The sequence below is a fragment of the Mus caroli genome, chromosome 15 (genome assembly GCF_900094665.2).
Source record: "Mus caroli chromosome 15, CAROLI_EIJ_v1.1, whole genome shotgun sequence".
Classification (NCBI taxonomy): Eukaryota; Metazoa; Chordata; class Mammalia; order Rodentia; family Muridae; genus Mus; species Mus caroli.
Genome location: NC_034584.1, coordinates 18975759 through 18997798, shown reverse-complemented (window position 1 = coordinate 18997798; position 22040 = coordinate 18975759). Strand labels below are relative to the sequence as shown.

The 22040-nt window shown below is 35.8% G+C and overlaps 1 protein-coding gene across 6 annotated transcripts in view; it reads right to left on the bottom strand.

Annotated features, from left to right (window-relative positions):
• Positions 1-22040, bottom strand: part of Cdh18 (cadherin 18) — an 867298-nt gene that overhangs the window by 81401 nt on the left and 763857 nt on the right. For all 6 annotated transcript variants that reach the window (XM_029470125.1, XM_029470124.1, XM_029470126.1 and 3 more), the window contains 2 exons: positions 16735-16902; positions 4203-4390 (listed from right to left, as the gene is read on the bottom strand). In XM_029470125.1, the coding sequence (XP_029325985.1) occupies positions 4203-4390; positions 16735-16902 (356 nt within the window). The remainder of the gene's footprint in view (positions 1-4202; positions 4391-16734; positions 16903-22040) is intronic.

Genomic DNA, 22040 nt, shown 5'->3' with positions numbered 1-22040 from the left:
GGAACTTGGCAGAAGAGGAGATGGGAAGAATGTAAAAGCCAGAGGGTGTAAATTACTCCTAGGAAACACTGCCTTTCTAGGACTTATTTGCAGATATACTCAGAGAGCCAGAGACAGCATATTCAAAACATTATAGTCAAGACGCGCAAGATCTAAGCACATACAATGAATGAGTAGTGGACAGAATAGGTCAATGCTAATTAGGAGTCTATGTGAAATCTATACCTGTGGAGAAAAGAATAATCGATTGTTCTCCAGTGGAGTGTCAGTAAGTGTATGAACCACAGACAAGGGCAGGCTTATATTCAGAAGTAATTGGGCACCACACATTGTGCTCCTTATTTTGGTGTGACTTTTGCTTTTGTCAGATTTGGTACCATTTGTTGTTTTATTGTTTTTCTTTCTTTCTTTCTTTGTTTTGCTTATCATTTTGAAAGTGACAAAGAATATGAAGTTGGAAGATAAGGAAATTAAGAAAGCCCTAAGTAGAAGATGTTAAGAGTTTAGGAAGAATATAATCAAAATATACTGTATGAGTTTATATTTCTGAAGCCAGTATATGCAACACAGAAAAAGCTATATACAATAACAAGAAAAAATAAGCCTACTTTGATCCAGATGATGGAACAATTATTAATCAAGGTTAAGGGTGGAGAAGCTTCCATAGGAAGGAGTGATCAAGCTAGGTTGAGGTGCATTTACAACAAAATTTTGGCTGTCTGTTTTGTGCAAAGACTGAATTGAAGTTGTCTGTTATTTACAGGATAAATTGAATGAAATGCCATGTGTTACTTTTAAAAATAAATAAAATCAAGATGTTATGTCCTGAGTTAATAAATAATGAGGTAAGAAATATAAAGCTATGTACTTGTAAAAAGAAAAGTAGTTGATAGAAGAATTACAATAGCAACTAAACCTGGAATCTAAGTTAGAAAGGCAGCTTCTGGAGAAATGACTCAGTTATGCAGACCAGTTGTTCCTGTAGCAGATCTAGACTTGCTGCCCAGAATTCACATGGTTCTCCCTAACCATACTTAGCTCTATTTCCGAGGGATCTTATGCCTTTTTCTCACCTCCACAGGCACTAGACATGCAAACACATTCAAGCAAAATCCTCATACACATACCATAAATAAATCAAACCACAACAATACCTGAAAAACTTCTCCACAGGGACGTTTGTATAAAGTGACATCAATAAGAGGTCTGACAGCCTCCTACATAGAACCCACCCTCAAGCTTCAGATGGTTTTTGTCAGAGAAATGAACGAAGCTTCCAATTCTTCCTTATCTTTCTCACCTTTCCACCTAGTCAGGCTCCATTAAACTATGAGTGAAACTTATCAAAAGGTATTTACAAGGTTCCATGCAATGCGTCAGTGATTTCAACTTGGCAATTTCCTGATGAAGCGATGATACGGACCGGGATGAGCCAGTGTGCCTGCTGCTGATTTATAGAGCAGCACTGATTTTGATCTCTGAGGAGATTAGCTTTTCTGCTTTGCTGACTAAGGTGAGCTGCTTTAGAGATTAAGTAAGAAACAGGTTTTCAAGGATTGTTTCATCTGTATCTTGCCACCTGAACCAGTATCTTATGAAGTTTAAAACACACTGGAGAACAGAGTTCACTTTTAAATTGCAATTACTTATAAAACACACAGCAATACATTAACTGAGAAATTGATAGTAATTTGACGATATAAAATAATGCATAAGTGCTAACATTAATTCAACTCTGATGAATATAAACCTAGGAAAGCAAGCCCAAGTTGAAGACAATTAGAAATAATTATCAAGGTGATTTTCTTTAAATTGTCACTAATATTTTGCCAGTTCAATTATTTTTATAAAAATCCATTGTATGCATAGAAAACACAATGTAGTCAATCAAATATGCAAACATGATCTTTAATTTAGTTATTTTGGAAGATTAACTATGGTCATGTAGGTGATAAGAGCTCATTATCCTCAATGATATAAAAGCACTTTTACATAATTTACCTTATTGACATTTACCTTATTGATACTGATTGATTTTATATCATTTACCTTATTGGTAAAGAAGCTCTAGCTACCACAGCTTTAGTTCTGAAAATCTAATTGTGGTGGATTGAATATCATGGCACCCTTGGGCTCAAGGTTTGAATGTTTGATTCATGGGAGCTGACACTGTTAGGAGATGTGGCCTTGTTGGAGTACATGTGGCAGTATTGGAGAAAGAATCAATATCGAGGCAAGCTCTGAGATATGATAAATGCTCAAGCTATGCACAATGTGGAACACACTCTCTCAAGATATAGAACTCTGCTCCTTCCCCAGTACCATGTTTGTCTAGACCTTGTTTCTCAACATGACAATAATTGGGAATAAGTCTCTGACACTTTAAGTCAGGCCCGATTAAATGTTATCCTTTATAAGAGTTTCCTTTGTCATGGTGTCTCTTCATAGAAATGAAACCGTCACTCAGACACTAACATTATGTTAAATTTTAGAAAGTCAATAATGCTCAGTACTGGGACGAACTGAATACCAGCATCCTATAGCTAGAGTGCCATAAATATATATGTAAATATTAGTTATTCCCTCTTGTTCTTTGTTTGTCTTAAGAGTATGCACACTATCATAAACCATTATTTTTCTACTATTGATTCTTTTCTTTCAAGATAATCCATCTAATGATTTTTTTGTTGTTTTTTTTTGGGGGGGGTTGTTGTTTTTTTGTTTTTTTTTTGAGATAGGGTTTCTCTGTATAGCCCTGGCTGCCATGGAACTCACTCTGTAGACCAGGCTGGCCTCAAACTCAGAAATCCACCTGCCTCTGCCTCCCAAGTGCTGGGATTAAAGGTATGTGCCACCATTGCCTGGCCAAACGCATCTCTTAAAATCAATAATTCTCTTGATTTATCACTTCCATTTTCATTCTCCTTTTAAATTATAGTATCCTATCATGTTAATATTCAAGTTACATACATTTCTCACAGAGGATCTGAAAATTCAAATGCAAATAAAAATTAAAATTTAATTCCATTTCTCAAAATAAAAGCACTAAAAATGATTGGTCAACTTAGAGAAAAGTTTGGGGGAAAGGTTATGACTCTAGTAGGAAAGAGCATAGTGAAATAAAGAATCAAGTTTTATAATAGGGGATTGAAAGGTTGATGATGGATTATCTGCATGCAGAGAGGAGATCATGCCATACATAAGGAGAACTGTGGGGCAATTGGAACCATGTCACCAGACAAAAACTGGGATGGTAGAATAGATTCAGAAACCCAGTATTCTCATATCTGAGACCTGGAGGCATTTCATCTGCTCCTGACTTCATTTCTGTCCTGCAAGAAGTGATCACAACCATGGGGCGATCATGACCACTAGTCATATAATACAGAATTCTCCATGCCAATGAGGTATCTATATTGGCTGACCATGAGGATTGAGCCAATGTGATTCCGTTCCTGGACATTCCTCCCTGCAAAATGTATTTAATCTCTAGTCTACCCTGAGTAAGTTGTATGTACCCATTTTCCACAATGAATAATAAATTGTTTGGACAAGCAAGGATAGTCTCTCTCATCAAGAACCACGGTGAGGGGAAGTCTTCATCACATAGAGCCTCACTGCCTAAGTCTCCAGCAGAAGGTCACTCCATGCTCCTGGACACAGACACACACCCCTCAGCTGAGCTGGAGTTCCAGCCTGCTTTCCACCATGCTCCATGAGGGTCAAAGCTGCAACTGCACTCCTGTGAGTTAGGGAACCTGCTGAGCCGGGTTCATCACCAGTCTGCAGTGGGCCCCTCCATTCTTTGGCCTCAGCCAGCCTTGTTTTTCACCCGGGCTGGGGCCCCATATTAGGCTATGTTTGTAACCTAACATCTCCCATTCTGTCCATCCAAGCAGAGTTTGCACACCCCAGCAATGTGGCAGAACGTGGAGCCACAAAGAATCAGTAATTTAAAAGGGTACCACAAGGGAAAGATGGTCTTCTATGGAGTCTTTTATACATAAATAGAAGAAAATATATAATACTAAAAACATTTTCTTTTAGTGACCACAAACATATACATATAAACATACAAATACACACACACACACACACACACACATATATATATATATATATATATATATATATATATGCAAAATTTTATTCATGGAAATATTGGTGACTGATGTGAATCAGCATAATTGTTGTTTGTTTACCTTTTTTAAGGAAAGGATTCCTTCTCTGGTGTCCTTGTCAGTGGAGATGGAGAATACTCCAATCCCGTCTCCATTAGTGATGGAGTAGGTCATGTCTGCATTTGATCCTGTGTCTGCATCATTTGCTTTGATTTTCCCAACAGCTGAACCAACTTGAGCAGACTCAGGAACATATAGTTGATAGTGTTCTGGAAAATATTTCATATTAAAGTCATAATCAATAATGTTCATAGCATACATATCTCATGAGAAATAATAAGTATCTTATTGGCACTATCAAATGAACAAAACACATGAAACGCAAGAAGAAGGAAGACCAAAGTGTGGATACTTCCTTCCTTTTTAGAATGGGGAACAAAATACCCATGGAAGGAATTGCAGAGACAAAGTTCGGAGCAGAACCTGAAGAAATGACTATTCAGAGACTGCCCCACTTGGGGTTTCACCCCATAAACAACCACCAAACCCAGACACTAGGCAGATGCCAACAAGAGCCTCCTGACAGGAGCCTGGTATAACTGTCTCCTGCGAGGCTCTGCCAGTGCCTGGCAAATACAGAAGTGAACATAATATATAATGAGATATCTGTAAATGTTCTTTTAGGTTAGTGTAAATGTTTCAATATATATATAAATATTATAATATATGTAAAATAATAGACTTGTTAAAAACTGTTATTTACATATTATCGTATCTACATATCATCCTTATCTACATATTATTACTTTTACTAAAACAAAAGGACAATAGTAGAAAATTTCATTTATAGTGAATAAAATTTAATCAGTCAGGCATAATTAATCCCAGCTTACTTTTTTCTTCACATTAATGTGATGTTCAAATATATATTAATGTGTGTGAGTGTCTGCATATGCATGCTTGAAATTAAAGAAGGAACAGGAGAAAAGCCATACCAGAAAATATAGATTAGCATTTTGTGAATAATTTATTTAATGGAATATGTAAGAAAGAACACAGAATAATAGTGAATATATTTAAATATTTATCAAATAGTTCAAATTATATCTGTAAAAAGTTTGGTAGTTCTTCATAATAATCACATGAAAAATTGTGTTTTCAAAACTAAGTCATGTCAGTGGACCAGCTGAAGGATGAAAATCTGTACTCCAACTGATAGGCAGTTGTTGTGTAATGGGTTCAGTGTTCAAAATAAACTAATACCAAAGGTACCATAATTCAGGATTTGGATACAAAAATAAATAGAATTTTTTAATGATACTGAATATTGAGGTAGTCTTCCTTTAATTATTTATTAATATATTTTAAATGAATATTCTTTTAACTAGTTATTAAAATTAAAAGCACATTTATTAATGTATTTCATTACAACATTCAAAGTTACAGTATAAATACTAGGACTCTTAAATTTAAATGTAATTAAATAAATCATTTACCCAATATTATAGCAATAATATTAAGCAGATAATATGTGAAAAGTTTTGAACTAGAACTTTATATTTATTGTGGTACAAAAGACAAAAGCAAAACAAAACAAAGCAATGGATACCACAAATTCTCCCTCAAATGTGGCCTAACTTAAAATCTCCATATCTATATGTTCAGCTTGGAGTTCCTGTAGAGAACAAATATCTAGAAATGACTATGAAGGTACTAACTAAAGGAAGGGGGAATGTTAAGATGTAGGCAATTTTCAAGTGAAAGTGGTGGGGGCCATCCAGGTTTAGTAAAGTTAGAAAAGGAGAAGATGCTGACATAAGATAGGCAAAGTAGTGGAGAAGAGAGTAAACCACATTGAGGATGCTCTAAAAATGGAAAAGTAATACCTTATAACTAAACAACAAACAATTTATTAAAGAATGGAGATAATCTCCATGGCTGACCAAAAGGTTCATCTAGAAGCCATTGGTTAATAAACAAAATACATCTTGCCAAGTGTGGGGTACCTTCTTATGACTTTTGAGCTAAGGAAGCCATAGATGTTGCCCAAACAGCTCAGATTCTTGTTATTTCTATTGGTTGCTCACCAGAACATTGGCATTGGGACTCTCTACATTAAGTCACAACATATTGGTAGAATCATACAGAGGAAATTTGAATTAAGCAGGTGACTGTCCAGTTTTGTGTAGCTACATAATATCATGCATTTTACTGCTGAATAAAATGGTATCAATTATATCACCTGATTTGAATACCACTATGAAGAATATCAACCAGCCATATAAGATGAGTCCATTGTGAAATTGTCATGTTCCTGAGTTACTGACTGTTCCCCAAATCTGAGGCTCCAAAGGATAGCACCCACACCAAGTACTGTAAATCTACTCAAAAGCCCACAGTGGGGAGGAGGCTAGGATGGAGGAGCTGAATTCTGTTTATTCAAATTGACATATTGTCTGAGAACATTCTAAATGTATAAACACAGCCATAGTCAATGCTACTCTCAGGTTTAGTCAGAAAAACCTCTCTTGTAGTGAAATGTGCTGGCTGAAAAAAGCTTGGGGTTGTGCTTGTGTCATTGTGAGAATGTTTAAGTTAAGTTTTGAGCCCTAAATAAGACAGTATACTGTCCCCTACTAAACGCAGTGAATATTATGGAAGATGGGGTTGAAAAAAACGAGTACTCAGAATACAGAAAATAAATTTGAAAATATCATCCTCAGGGCTGCATACAGCCACTTCAATCATTAGTCACAGACTTCTAGCAAATTCTAACACTGGTAAGGGTTTAAATAAGAATGGTCTATCAATAATCAGAAACAGATGCATAAAGATTTCATGGAACTCTACGCATAATACAGAAACTATTTCCTACTGATAGATTCATGAAAGGGAACCATTGCTTTCACTTGTGTGCACCTACTGGTGGTAATATACATGGAGCCAATGGATAAATCCAATTATTAACTATAAACAATACCCAATATTATACTAAATGAGAAAACAAATATCAGGAAGGAGATAAAGATGTCCAATTTATTCAGTCTCATTAAATATTGAAAATACATAAGACAATCAGAAAAGAGAAAATATTAAACAAAGAATGAAGAAGTTCAAGTGCCCTGATTGGGTGGAGCCATGTTCTTATGTGTAAATAATCTAACAATTCCACCAGAAAATTTTTATAGTAGATTAACAATTGCAGTCTTGTACACCACAATAAACAATTCAAGGAAAGTTTAAGGAAGATATTTAATACACATCACTGTTTTTTATTTCTATTATTGTATAGTTTATTTATTTACATTTCCTGCTTGCCCCTCTGGAAACCCACTATCTCATCTCCCATCTCCCTGCTTCTATGAGGGTGCTCCCCCTCCCACCAATCCCCCTCCTGCCTCCCCACCCTGGAATTCCCCTACAGTGGGGCATTGAGCCTTCACAGGACCAAGGGCCTCCTCTCCCATTGATGCCCAACAAGGCCATCCTCTGCTACATATGTAGCAGGAACCATGGGTTCCTCCATGTGTACTTTTTGGTTGGTGGTTTAGTCCCTGGGAGCTCTGGGGGATCTGATTGGTTGATATTGTTGTTCATCCTATGGGGTTGAAACCCCTTTAGCTTCTTAACCTTGGAGTAAACGTATCCTATATACCACAGATACTTGAAGACATTAAAGAAAGAAAAAGAGTAAGACTCTAGTTGATAAAAATACCCTCTGTGCTCATGGATAGGCAGAACAAATATTGTAGAAATGGCTCTCTTACTAAAAGCAGGCTATTTATGTAACTCAGTCTCTGTTACATTTACAATATCATTCCTCATAGAAACAGTAAAAGATAAGTAAAATCAATATGGATATACAGAAGACAAAAGTGAAAGTAATCTGTCACAAACTTGATGATGCTGAAGGTATCATTCCCCTTTCAGGTTAATTAAGATCTATAATACCAGACAGACCATAACACCAGGACAAAATTATTCAAGAAGAGAATGAATGCAGCAGATGATCCAGATACAAACCAATAGAGCTATCTCAGCTTTGATGCAGTTGACAAAATTGCATGTTAGAGAAAAAGACAACATCCTCAACAAACAGTGCTGAACAAACCATGCATCCATATGTAGAAGAGTAAAAATAGATCCCCATTTCTCACTCTGTCTAAAAAATAACTCTCAATTCTAAGTGAATAAAAGCCCTTAACATAAACCTGAACTCTGAGAGAGTGAGCGGCTGACATATGGAGCACACTTGAAGAAGCCTGAACAGGGAAAGTCTTTCTGTAAAGGATGCCAACAGCTCAGAAAAGAAGTGAGAACTCACAAATAATAATAGGTAAAATTAAAAGTTTCTGTGTAGCAATAAGAACAAACTGCGGGGACAAAAAAAATTGAGAAAAAGGGCATACAGTGACCCATCCAACTTGGAATCTCAAGGGGAGGCTCCAAGACCTGACACTATTACTGATGTTATGGTGTACTCACAGACAGGAGCCAAGTATGGCAGCCCTCCAAGAGGCCCAGCAAGCAGCTGAAAGAGTCAGGTGCAGATACTTACACCCAACCAATGGATAGAAGCCAGGGATCTCTGAAGCTGAATTAAGGAAAGGCTGGAAGAAGCTGAGGAGGAGGGCGACCCTATAGAAAGACCAGCAGTCTCAATTAACCTGGATCCCCAAGATCTCTCAGAAACTAAGCCATCAATCGGGCAACATACACGAGCTGATATGAGGCTCCAACATATATACAGCAGAAATCTGCCTGGTCTGGCCTCAGTGAGAGAAGATGCACCTAACCTTTGAGAGACTTGAGGCCACAGAGAGTGGAGAGGTCTGGCAGTAAGGGGTAAAAGTGTAGGTTGGCAGGGCATCCTCTTGTAGACAATCGGGAGGAAGAATGGGATAAGGAACTGTGGAAGGGTGGACTGGGAAGTTATTAATGACTGCATTGTAAAAACCATAAACAGAGTAAAACAAAAAAATTAAAAAATAAAACCACCACCATTACCACCAGCACCACCAACAAAAATAATATTGAGTATATATGTAGTCTACAGAACTGTAGAAAACACTTTCTAATGATCCACTGGGGAAGAATGAAAATTTAGACTACATGAAGTACTCAGACTGACTATAGATTTCAGCTCTGTAAATCCATCAATCAATTGAGCAATCCAATCAGTAAAAATTGTAATACAAATCTCGGAATGTAAATGTCCAAAACAAATAACACAATATATAGATGGGATAATGACGAACTATTTAACTTAAAAGGAAGTATATACTGGCAATTTGAGAAATTTGTTTTTAAATTATCTATTTATGTATGTATTATAATATAATTACACCATTTCCCTTCCCTTTCTTCCCTCTAAATCTTTCCAGGTACCCCTGCATCTTTTCTTTCAAGCTTATAGCCTATTTTATCTTTATTTTTTACATACATATATGTGTGTGTATAAATATATATTACTAAATATGCAAATACACCTAGCTTGTTATGCATAATGTTGCTTCTATCTCTCTTTTTAGGAATGAACATTTGGTATTTGAAAACTAATTGTGGTTTTTATACCTGGGGAAGACAACTATTTCTTCCTTCATCTTTCCTTAAAAGAAAAACAGTTCTCAAAGGAAGAAATAGTGGCTCAGAAATATCTAGAAAAAAAAATCATCCTAGCAATTAGGGTAATGTAAGTAAAAACATGTTGACACTTCATTTAATACTACTCATATCTTTGCAAAGATCAACAAAGCAACCAACATCAGATGCTGGAGACATGGAAGGAAATGGAGCCCTTATTCTCTTCAGGTGTTATGGCAAACTGATACAGAAACGCTATACATCAGTGTGCAGAATTCTGAGAAAGCTAAAATTAAGTATGTCTACGATATGGCCCAGCTACACTACTCCCTGACATACACCCCAAGGACTTGAAGTATTACTTTATAGAAATGTTCAAAGAGAATCTAACTAAATGAACTTTGAAGTTTTTAATATTGCTCTGCACTGCTTACATTATTATCTATGTTATAATTCAGAATTATAAATGTATCAATGCAGAATTTTAAAAATGTATGTTAATGTAGAAAAGAGTTAAAAATAATTTTTAATAAATTCTGAGTTGTACACATAATGTCTGTCATTTCTGTATTATAATTATTTTTTTACAAATTTTTTTATTATAATTAACTTTGTATAAAACAGAATCACGGGATGGTGAGATGGCTCAGTAGGTAAGAGCACCCAAGTGCTCTTCCAAAGGTACTGAGTTCAAATCCCAGCAACCACATGGTGGCTCACAACCATCCATAAGGAGATCTGACTCCCTCTTCTGGGGTGTCTGAAGACAGCTACAGTGTACTTACATATAATAAATAAATAAATCTTTAAAAAAAACAGAATCACAAAAACTAAATAACATGCATAGTTCTGGACTACTTTACAATGTTGTATGAACCTAGGATTATTGTGCTCAATGCTCCAAAACTGTTTGTATATTTATCTCATTTCTTTACTTATGTCTTGAACTGCACTTATGACCTCAGCTGAAGATCATGAATTCCACTTACAGAAATAAATTCTATGAATGGATTTATAAGGACAAGCATGAATTCCAAATAAAAGTTAATTCCTTTGTGCTGAAATTAAGACAAAATACATGCCCCCATCTGCTCTTACTTAAATTTATTTCCAAGATATTCTCATTCCTAAGCCCTATGCTTTCCTCTTTCAAATATACAGAAATACCTTTAAAGCTAATTAAGGTATTTTTAAAGTTTTATACTAACTTTTCTAACATCCATGTGTGAGAATAAATCCTACCATACCAATTCCAATTTGCCATACCAATTCTATTAGAGATTATAAGAACTTTGCTCATTTCCTTTACATAAACGCCTGTAACTGCTGCTGGTGGTTGCAATTACCCAGGGTGTCTACAGTGAGAAGCGAGTGTATTACATACTTAAGACTTGAATGGTATAAAAATCGGAAATGTTTGTCAAAAGAGCAGGATCAGAAGCTCACATTTCCAATAGAAAGAATATAAATTTGATCACTTTGAGCTATACACTTACGAAAGTAGGTGAACAGTAACACCTCTAAGGTAACCAAGCAAATGCTCTGTTAAGAAAAAAAAATCACTGAAATTCATAAGCATTTTTTGGTGTTTTTAATTTAATTCTACCTTCAAATTAATTGTTTTAAATAATCATATCTTCTGAGCAGAGAAATTTTGTTGTATAACACAAATTACAAATTTACTCTATGAATACAAAGTTGAAATGCCTTTAGCTAATTTGGTAATGATAAAAAAAAAAAAAAANAAAACCCTATTTCTACAAACAAGTGAGTTAGGAAGTAACTCCTGATTTTCCAGAACTTAAAGAATTATAAGAATGTACTCAGGAGTTGTGAGTCAAAACCTAAATATGTATGTATAAGTACATGTGTGTGTGTGTGTGTGTGTGTGATGTATGTAATAAACAAAACAGAATCTAAAAAAACTTCACATACAAGACAAATCAGGAAAATGCACAAATATTTTATTTCCCCCAAAAGAAAGCTCTGAGACATTAGCAAAGAAATAAAAAACAAACACACAAAACAAACAGACAAACAAACAAAAAACCCCAAACCCCTAAACCTGTCTCTAATTCCTTCTATGACATAAGCATTGTCCTATGGTCAACATCAAAATATGTGGATCTGGAATTGGATCTGACAGGAAAGCCTCTTTCTTCCAGTTTAATTTTCATGGTTCCATGAAATACTATGCAGCCTGCCAAGTGAAGGAGGCAATCTCATCCATACTCAGCTAAGTTGCTGTTAGTGTTGGTATTTTGACTATCCTATAAAACACGAATGTTCTTTAGATATTTTTTGATTTACTTGGTTCAGGTCAATGGGAAAAACTCCATATGCAGCAGTTAAGGCCATGCAAAATATATTTCTTTAATAATAAATATTTAACACCTTAATCCACTGACTGCAGAATAGATACTACATTTTTGGCATTGAAGTGGCATTATTCTCATGTTACTCTGTTAGATTGCTAAACTATCAGGTTCATTTAAATTAAGAAGCAATACTATAAAAAGTGTCTTTTTGTATTCCTAAGCTGCATTCTTCAGCAATGGGTAAACATTCTGGAAAATATGTTGTAAATAGGTTCACCGTGATGCTTCATTAGCAGACAATGGACAGGAGGTTTAGTTTAGTGTGACAGATCTTGGGATGTCTAGGGAATGAAGTTTGGATGCAAATGAGCACTGGTGTCCATCCAGTGTCCTATCTGCATTAATCATAAAAAAGTGAGTCAATCTATCCTTTTAAACACTGAAACCATGCATGTCCATTTACATATTTACTAAATTGAAGAATGCATAGTTTTGTTTTTGGTTTTGTTTTAAATAAAAGGCAGATCTTCTGTATTGACAATTTGTTGTTCAGAATATTATCTTTCATTGCTCATCTTATGTTGTTTATTTTAATTTTATGTTAATGTGAATGTGTGTGTGTGTGTGTGTGTGTGTGTGTGTGTGTGTGTGTGGTCAGAGTACAGATGCCTACAGGGGTTAGAACAGGATATCAGATGTTTGGAGCTAGATTACATACAGAGGGTTATAAGTCTTAGACCTGAATCCAGGACCTCTGGGAGAGGAGTGTCACTTCAACTCTTAGTATTTCTATAGCCACCATATAAGATCTGTTCTACTTTCCTCATGAACACTCATTGCCTTACCTTGAATTTTTAGTTTATACATTAGATATATACTTTTAAGCCTCAGGAAATGAACACAGTTAGCTCTGATGCTTTCCTCTGCAACTTCCTCATCAACTTCTCTTAGACTACCATGCTCTGCTCCTTTCTAGGCACTGGCTTAAAGGGACAGTGAGCATGACTATGCTGCTTATCCACATCATTAAGATTTTCTGCATATCAGCAATGTGCCTCCCTCACTTTCTTAATTTTCTTGGAATAATTTTTAATTTCCTCTGTGATCTTTGAATTCACAAGGTAACCACTTGGTGCTGGAGGACCCCGACTTCCATTGAATCTCAGAGTTTATCAAGCCATACTAACTGAATGTATTTGCTCATTTTTAACTCAAAATGAGTGTCAATGAATCTGTGTTCTGGAGAATTCAGAAGCAATCATAGTAATATTAATTGGATCAACTTCAGTGTTGTCTGCAAGGAACCACAAAGGCCCAAGGAGAGGGAGATATATGATGGAGTGGCCAGTCTGCAAGCACTCACAACAGGTAGTGTTTACTAGGTAAGTGTGTCATTTTGTGTGGACATGATTCATGATAATCCAAAACAATTATAACTGTAACATCAGGATCTGTGGTCACAGACCTCATTGGCAGATATTGTGATACTTAAACTGTAAAATAGTACATTATATTCCAACTGCAATGGAATTAAGAGAATATAATGAGTCATCCTTATAAAAGAAGATCAAACTAAACTAAACATCCTTGAGGGTATTAAACTTTCTTCAAATTGGAAAAAAAATATAAAGATATATCACAAAGGCAAGGGATTCAAAGTATAACAACTGGATCCCTAAAATGGAGTAACTGTAAAGTAAAACAATAATTTTTACTAATGTATTAATTTAGCTATGGATAAATCTTAGGCCTTCTGCAATAGGATGCATGGCAGCTTATATGGGATTTTAAGGATATATATATATGTATATGTATATATATATATCCTTAAATATACATATATATATATATATATACATATATATATATATGTAGCAGTTTTTAAAAGTCTTATTTCACAATTTGAATATCAATGATAGAGAAATCCATTTGCTAAATGGTATCACATTAGCACATTATTTTTCTTTTAATGTCTTCAAATGCTGCCAGAATTTTAGCACTGTAGCCAAACCAACCTCATTATTCCCCATTTTTGTTTCTGAATGGGTCATAATTTCATGCACCATATGCAATCTTTTCTCATGATTTCTTTGACTTTACTGTGAACTGGTAATATTTTCTAAAGCACCCTTCAGAAAGAGAAACTTGGTGGGTAATGAAAAGGTATTTAGTTCACTAGCCCTTGACCACTTTTCTATAACCATCCTGTCCCAAGTCAGTGATAACCTTAATTGATTTTATTTTTTTCAAGAACTAGAAAAAGGAAAATGGTTCATCACAATGACTTTCAAATTAGAAGTATTAGGAAAAGGTTATAAATCAAGGGTGATCATTACATTTAAATAAAAAGGTGGAGATCTTTATCTTAAACCAAGTATCTGTATTATAAAGTATGAATGCAGTTGAGTATTTCACTGCTGGAATGTGTGCTTTGTTAATGTGGCACATAAGTTCACTGCAGTATTCAAAGAGCATAAAAGTAGATTCTTATAGAGAATACAACTAACATAAAATATCCAGTTTAAAGAATACTGAATGGAAACAATCAATCTGCTAAACAGAGGGCAATAGACCAACCATGCACATGCGACAGATATGGTATTGTAATGATTGGCACAGAAATCAGAAACTAGAAAAGACTGTGTGACAGAACCTTCTTGCCTTTCAATAGATAATGGGGAAGGATAACATTTGTTAGTGCCTACATGTATTATAGTTAAACTGGAGAAAAGAGAAGGGAATACATTACAAAAGGGAAACCTGTTGAATTTACAATTAATGAAAAAAGTATGGTATAATAATGCAGTAAGAATTGTCAAATAAAGAGAGGGCTTATTTATTATAACAGAATGAGTACTAAGTACATGTTAAAGTGTCTCTTACTTTGTCACATGTGTTAGATTTATGGAAAAATAAAAACATGTGAGGGCCCAGTTTAGAATGAAGAAGGTGTTCATACAAAAGTCACTTTCAATGGTGTGGTGGGCAGCACTTCTGAGTGTGAAGAAGGATGGAATAACAGTACATACATCTAAAGAGGATGCTCACATGTTAAGAGAAACAAAAATAAGATTTTTCTCAATACTAGATATGAAATACATAAACTTTGAATTATTGAGAGATTTATGGACATCCTGATACTTTGTGAAAATGTAGTCTTTATTATCTATCTTTATTTTCAAGTAGTTTATCATAATTTTCACTATATAAACAACTATTTGATAGGTGACAATGTATCTACATAAATCAGGAGGCTAATTTATTGCAATATATGATACCATAGTTGTACCAAATTATTGAAAAATAGCATTATTTTTAGTTTTAATCAAAGTCAAAACTGTCTTTTAGATAAGTAAGAGTAAATGATTCTTGGCACATAATATCTTCATATCAAATTGCTAACCACCTTTTTGAGTGTGTTGGGGTCTAAGTCTGTGTTTTACACCACACAGAATGCTGTAAGTAGAAGAAAGCCTCATTAAGTTCCGTCAAAGCACACATCTAATGTTTTCTTGTCACAGAGGTTTTTGTTTTGTTTTGTTTTTATGATGAACGGGTGTTTTAAATCCAGCTTTCTTATATGCCAAAATATTAAAATTATTAAATGCATTTCTTATCTAGATTCAAGTATAAAAGCTATATTTTCACATGGGTCAAAATTTCACTATTATTTAACTCTCTTATAGATTCTTAACTGCCTTTTAAATGTAGTAACTTTGAAAGATGTGACTAGAGGTAGAGGTAAAAATAGAATAGATGACAGCTGTTGCACTCATCAGCTCACAGCAGCAGTGGTTACCCACGTAAGACATTCAAAATATCAAGTACTTCTGAGGATATGACTCTGAAGTGCCACTCATGTCTGAGAAGCTGTTTGGCAGCTGTGGACAGATAGCAAGTTTTCTTGAGAAGTTGCCATGGTTAGGTTGTGCATGTTCCACTGACTGGTTCCATCCCTGTTTGCCATGGGCACATGGACAGTACTAAGTGACCAGCCCTTGTAAGATGGCAATCTGTCACAACTTGCATATGGGATTGGTGTGGACACTCATGGTTATTTGATTAAAAGATCAGTACAGTGTTTGCCATATCAGAAATAGTTCAATATATTTGATTTATATCATTGACACTGAGGTGTGAATAAAACCCAACTCATTTCACCACTAACAGCTCCTTGCCAGTGTAGTGCCTTTTGCATTATGAATTATGTTTTAGATAGTCATATTCTATTCTGAAATCCAACCTTATTATATCAATTTTAACAACCTTCAGAAGATATTTGTATTTGTGTGTATGTGTCTTTGTGTAGTATATGCATGTGTATGTGTGTGCACGCACAGGCAGTATTCATTTTAATTATTTTAGAGTTGCAATTTCATAAGCTAAATATTAAAAAAAAATACATGGATGAAACAGCCACTTCAAAATCTACAGCAAATATATCCATGAATGTTTGAATAAAACATACCTTCTTTGTAACAAGTAAGATTTCATTAGTTTTATAATGGACTAGACATGTGTGAGAATTAGAAGGCAGTGGGTCAAGAGATTCCTTTACACATGGCTAATGAAGGGACATAGCACAAAGGCAAGCAGCAGGGAAGGGATAAAATAATCTCACTTGATGAAACATCGCATTATGTATTCAATTATTCTGTTTGTTTTGCATAATGAATGGTGATAAATGCAACATGTAGACAATAGGTACATACTCTGTGGGAACCGTGGTGGGTTGTCATTGACATCAGTCAAGGTAATATTGACAGTGGTGGATCCAGAAAGTCCTCCAACTTGCCCAGCCATGTCTTTGGCTTGAATGACCACTGAGTAATGCTCTCTGGCTTCTCTATCCATGTTGTGTAAAGCTGTTCGAATGACTCCTGGAACATGGAAATTCAAAGAAAACAATCAGTAAATGCTATACATTGAACTCATAACATTTTTGAGGCAAATAAATAATATTTTCAGTACTAGTTTTTGAAAGAGGAAATTTTACATGAGAATTATATTTAGAAAAAAGTACATCTTATTATTATTCAGAAATTGAGTCACTGATACATTTGTTTGCATGTATGTATTAAATCAGTTTCTTTTTTGTCTCAAAGTAAGAATCTTTTATTGTTCGTTTCCTTGGTTTGATGGGTCCTATGGTAGCCTTCAACCTATTCATGTGGGTGTTCATCAGAGGATAATTTGTGAATATATTTTCTCTCGTTCTACACTGTGGGATATGAAGATCAGACTCAGGACACCAGGCTTGGTAGAGATGTCTTTACCCATTGAATCACTTCATTGACATGCCAGAAATTTCAAAACATCCTCATTACCATGGCTTAACCCCTGCTCACCCTTGAGACAAGTAGCAGCAGTGTCCACCAAGCTCACATGCTATTAACTTTCATTGTTTTCTATTAGAAGTTAACAAATGCAACTTCCTTTTTTTTAAAGCAACTTTAAAAAAAAAGACTTATTTATTATATGTACGTACACTGTAGCTGTCTTCAGACACTCCAGAAAAGGGTGCCAGATCTCGTTATGAATGGTTATGAGCCACCATGTGGTTGCTGGGATTTGAACTCATGACCTTTGGAAGAGCAGTCAGTGCTCTTAACCGCTAAGCCATCTCTCAGCCCAAATGCAACTTCTTAGTTTAAAGTTTCTAAACAATTTTATATACAATATATTGACAAAAGAGAATTCAGTTGTTAACTGAGTTTAGAGTAAAAAAAGAAGGCCTATAGAAAAGGTACACGTGGAAACTGACCAATTCTCGATTCAGTGACAACATGGTCAGGGAAGAAAGAAAGAAAGAAATTATAGACTTCCTGGAATTTAATGAAAATATTGACACATTATACCCAAACTTATGGGACACAATGAAAGCAGTGCTAAGAGGAAATTTGATAACACTAAGTGCCCTGGTAAAGAAACTGGAGAGATCTTACACTAGCAACTTAACAGTACACCTCAGAGCTCTAGAACAAAAAGAAGCAAAGTCACTCAAGAAGAGTAGAAGGCTGCAAAATCGACCAAATAGAAACAAAGAAAACAATACAACGAATTAGCAAAACCAAAGCTGGTACTTTGAGACAATCAACAAGATAGATAAACCCCTAGCAAAACTAACTAATGGGCCAAGAGGCAGTATCCACATTAATGAAATCAGAAATGAAAAGGGAGACATAACAACAGAAACAGAGGAAATCCAAAAAACCATTAGATACTACTATAAAAATCTATACTCAACATAACTGGAAAATCTAGGTGAAGTGAATGTTTTTTTAAACAGATGTCACATACCAAAGTTAAATCAAGAACAGGTAAACTATCTAAACAGGCCCATACCACACAAGGAAATAGAAGTCATTAAACTCCTCCCAGCCAGAAAAAGCCCAGGATTAGATAGAATTAGTGCAGAATTCTAAAAGACCTTCAAAGACCTGATACCAATTTTCCTCAAACTATTCCATAAAATAGGAGAAGGAACACTATGTAACTCATTCTATGAAGTCACCATTACTCTGATACCGAAACCACACAAATACCTAACCAAAAAACAAAACTTCCGTCCAATCTCGCTTATGAATTTTGATGCAAAAATACTCAATAAAATTCTTGCAAACTAAATCCAAGAACACACTAAAACCATGATTCATCACAATCAAGTAGGTTTCACCCCAAGGATGCAAAGTTGGTTTAATACATGAAAATCTATGAACGTAATCCACTCTATAAACAAACTCAAAGGAAAAAAAAATCACATAATCATCTCCTTAAATGCAGAAAAAGCATTTGACAAAATACAACACCACTTCCCATTAAAAGTATTGGAGAAATCAGGAATTCAAGGCACCAAACCTAAAGATAATTAAAGCAATTTACTGCAAACCAACAGCTAGTAGCAAATTAAATGGAGACATATGTAAAGCAATCCCACAGAAATCAGGGACAAGATGAGGATGCCCACTCTCCCCATTTCTATTCAATATAGTACTAGAAGTGGTATCTAGAACAATAAAAGAACAAAAAAGAGATCAAGGGGATATGAATTGTTAAAGAAGAAATAAAGGTATCACTATTTGCAGATGATATGATAGTATACATAAGTGGCTCCAAAACTTCTACCAGAGAACTTCTCCAGATGATAAACAACTTCAGCAAAGTGGCCGAATATAAAATCAATGCAAATAATTCAGTAGATTTTTTTTATACAAATGATAATCAGGCTGAAAAAGAAATTAGAGAAACAATTCCCTTCACAATAGGCATAAATAATATAAAATATCTTGGGGGTAACTCTAACCAAACAAGTGAAAGACCTGTATGACAATAACTTCAAGTCTCTCAAGAAAGAAATCAAAGAATATCTCAGAAAATGGAGTGATCTCCCATTCTTATGGATTGGCAGAATTTACCTCGTAAAAATGGCTGTCCTACCAAAAGCACTCTATAAATTCAATGCAATTCCCAATCAAAATTCCATCACAATTCTTCAAAGACATGCATAGAGCAATTCTCAAATTCATCTGGAGAGGTAAAAACTCAGAATAGAGAAAACAACTCTTAACAATAAAAGTCTGACCTCAAGCTTTATTACAGCACAATAGTGATAAAAACTGCATGGTATTGGTACANAGACAGACATGTTGATCAATGGACTAGAATTGAAGAACCAGAAATAAAACCACACACGTAAGGTCACTTGATCTTTACCAAAAATATACAATGGAAAAAGAAAGCATCTCCAATAAATGGTGCTGGTCTACCTGGCTGTCGTAGAAGGATGAAAATAGACCCACATTTGTCACCTTGTACAAAGCTCAAGTACAAGTGCATCAAGGAACTCAACACAACACCAGATACACTGAACCTAATAGAAGAGAAAGTGGAAAAAAACCTTGAAATCATTGGCACAGAGGGAAATTTTCTAAACAGAACTCCAATGGCTCATGCTCTAATATCAAGAATTGATAAATGGGACCTCATGAAATTGGAAAGCTTATGTAAGGCAAAGGACATAATGAATAAGCTAAATTGGCAACCTATAGATTGGGAAAAATCTTTCACTATCCCTACATCCAATAGAGGGCTAATATCCAAAATATATAAAGAACTCAAGAAATTAATCTCCCAAAGAACAAACAACACAATAAAAAATGGGGTATAGAACTAAACCTAGAATTCACAACCAAAGAATACTGAATAGCTGAGAAGTACCTAAAGAAATGCTCGAAGTGCTTAGTGATCAGAGAAATGCAAATCAAAATGACTATGAGAGTCAACCCTACACCAATCAGAATGACTAAGATCAAAACCTCAGATGACAATACATGTTGGAGAGGATGTTGAGAAAAAGGCACCATTGCTGGTGGGATTGCAAGCTGGTACAGCTCTAGAAATCAATCTGGAGATTCCTCAGAAAATTGGAAATAGATCTACCTGAAAATTCAGCTATACTACTCTTGGGAATATACCCAAAAGATGCCTCACCATGCCACAAGAGCACCTGTTCCACTATGTTCCTAGCTGCCTTATTTGTGATAGCCAGAATCATAAAACAACCTTGATGTCCCATGACAGAAGAATGGATACAGAAAATGTGGTTCATTTGCACAGTGGAATTCTATTCAGCTATTAAGATCAAGAACATCCTGAGTTTTGCAGGTGAATAGATGGAACTAGAAAATATCATCCTGATTGAAGTAACTCAGACCCAAAATGATGTGCATGGTATGTACTCACAAATAAGTGGATATTAGCCCCTCAAAAAAGAAAGGAAGAAAGAGAGAGAGAGAGAGAGAGAGAGAGAGAGAGAGAGAAGAGAAGAGAAGAGAAGAAAAAGAAAAGAAAAGAAAAGAGAAAGAAAAGAAAAGTAAAGTAAAGAAAAGAAAGGTACAGAATACCCAAGATACAGTCCAGAGAACTCATAAATGTCAACAAGATGAAGTGCCCAAGTGAGGATGCCTCAGTCCCACTTGGGAGAGAGAATAAAGCAATCACAAGCTGGGAGGGAGGGAAGGACATGGGAAGGAAAGTAGACAAGAGAGGGAAGTAGGGGGAAGGGGAATCTGATCTGGAATTGGGGGAGGAAAAAGAACTGAAGTCCTGAGGACAAGCAGAAAGAAAGAAAAGAGGCAACCTCAGGAAATAAGTTGGCAGAACTCTCATGAATGCACCAGAGACCTGGGAGGTAAGAAGCTTGCAGGAATTAAAGGGAGAGACCTTATATGAAATATCAGACAGTCTGGAGAGGGAACTTATAGAGCCCACCCCCCAGCAGAAAGACAGGACATCAAGTGAGGGATGGGATTGCCATCGAACCCATAATTCTTCCTGTCTGAAAGAATTTCATGGGTGGAAACGGAGAGGAACTTGAAGAAAGAAGGTCCAGGGACAGGCCTAAATAATGGGATACAGCTCTAGGGGAGGTCCCAAGGCCTGACACTATTACTGGGGCTGTGGGGCACTCACAGAAAGGGACCTGACTAGCAAGACTGTCCCCCCGTAAGACACAACAAGCAGCTGAAAGAGTCAGATGCAGATATTTGCACCCAACCAACGGACAGAAGCAGCTGACCCCTGCTGCTGAATTAGAGAAGGCTGAAAGAAGTTGAGGAGAAGGGTGACCCTGTAGGAGGACCAGCAGTCTTAATTAATCTGGACCCCTGAGATCTCTCAAACACTGGACCACCAAACACCAAACACCAACTGATATGAGGCTCCCAACACACATACAGTAGAGGACTTCCTGGTCTGTGTTCATTCAGATATGATACACCTAACCATAAAGGGACTGGAGGCCCCAGGGTGTTTAGAGGTCAGGTGGGGTGTGGAGTGGGGACAGCCAAGTGGAGACAGAAGGGATGGGGAGGAGGTTTGGGATGTGGAGCAGTTGGAGGATGGATAGCGGGGGCAGGGAATGGAATATGGAGTGTAAAAATTGATTAATTTATAAAAGAAAAGAAAAGAGAAGTTAGGGAAGCAGAAACCGGCCTGAGTAGGGCCACAGGCCTCATCC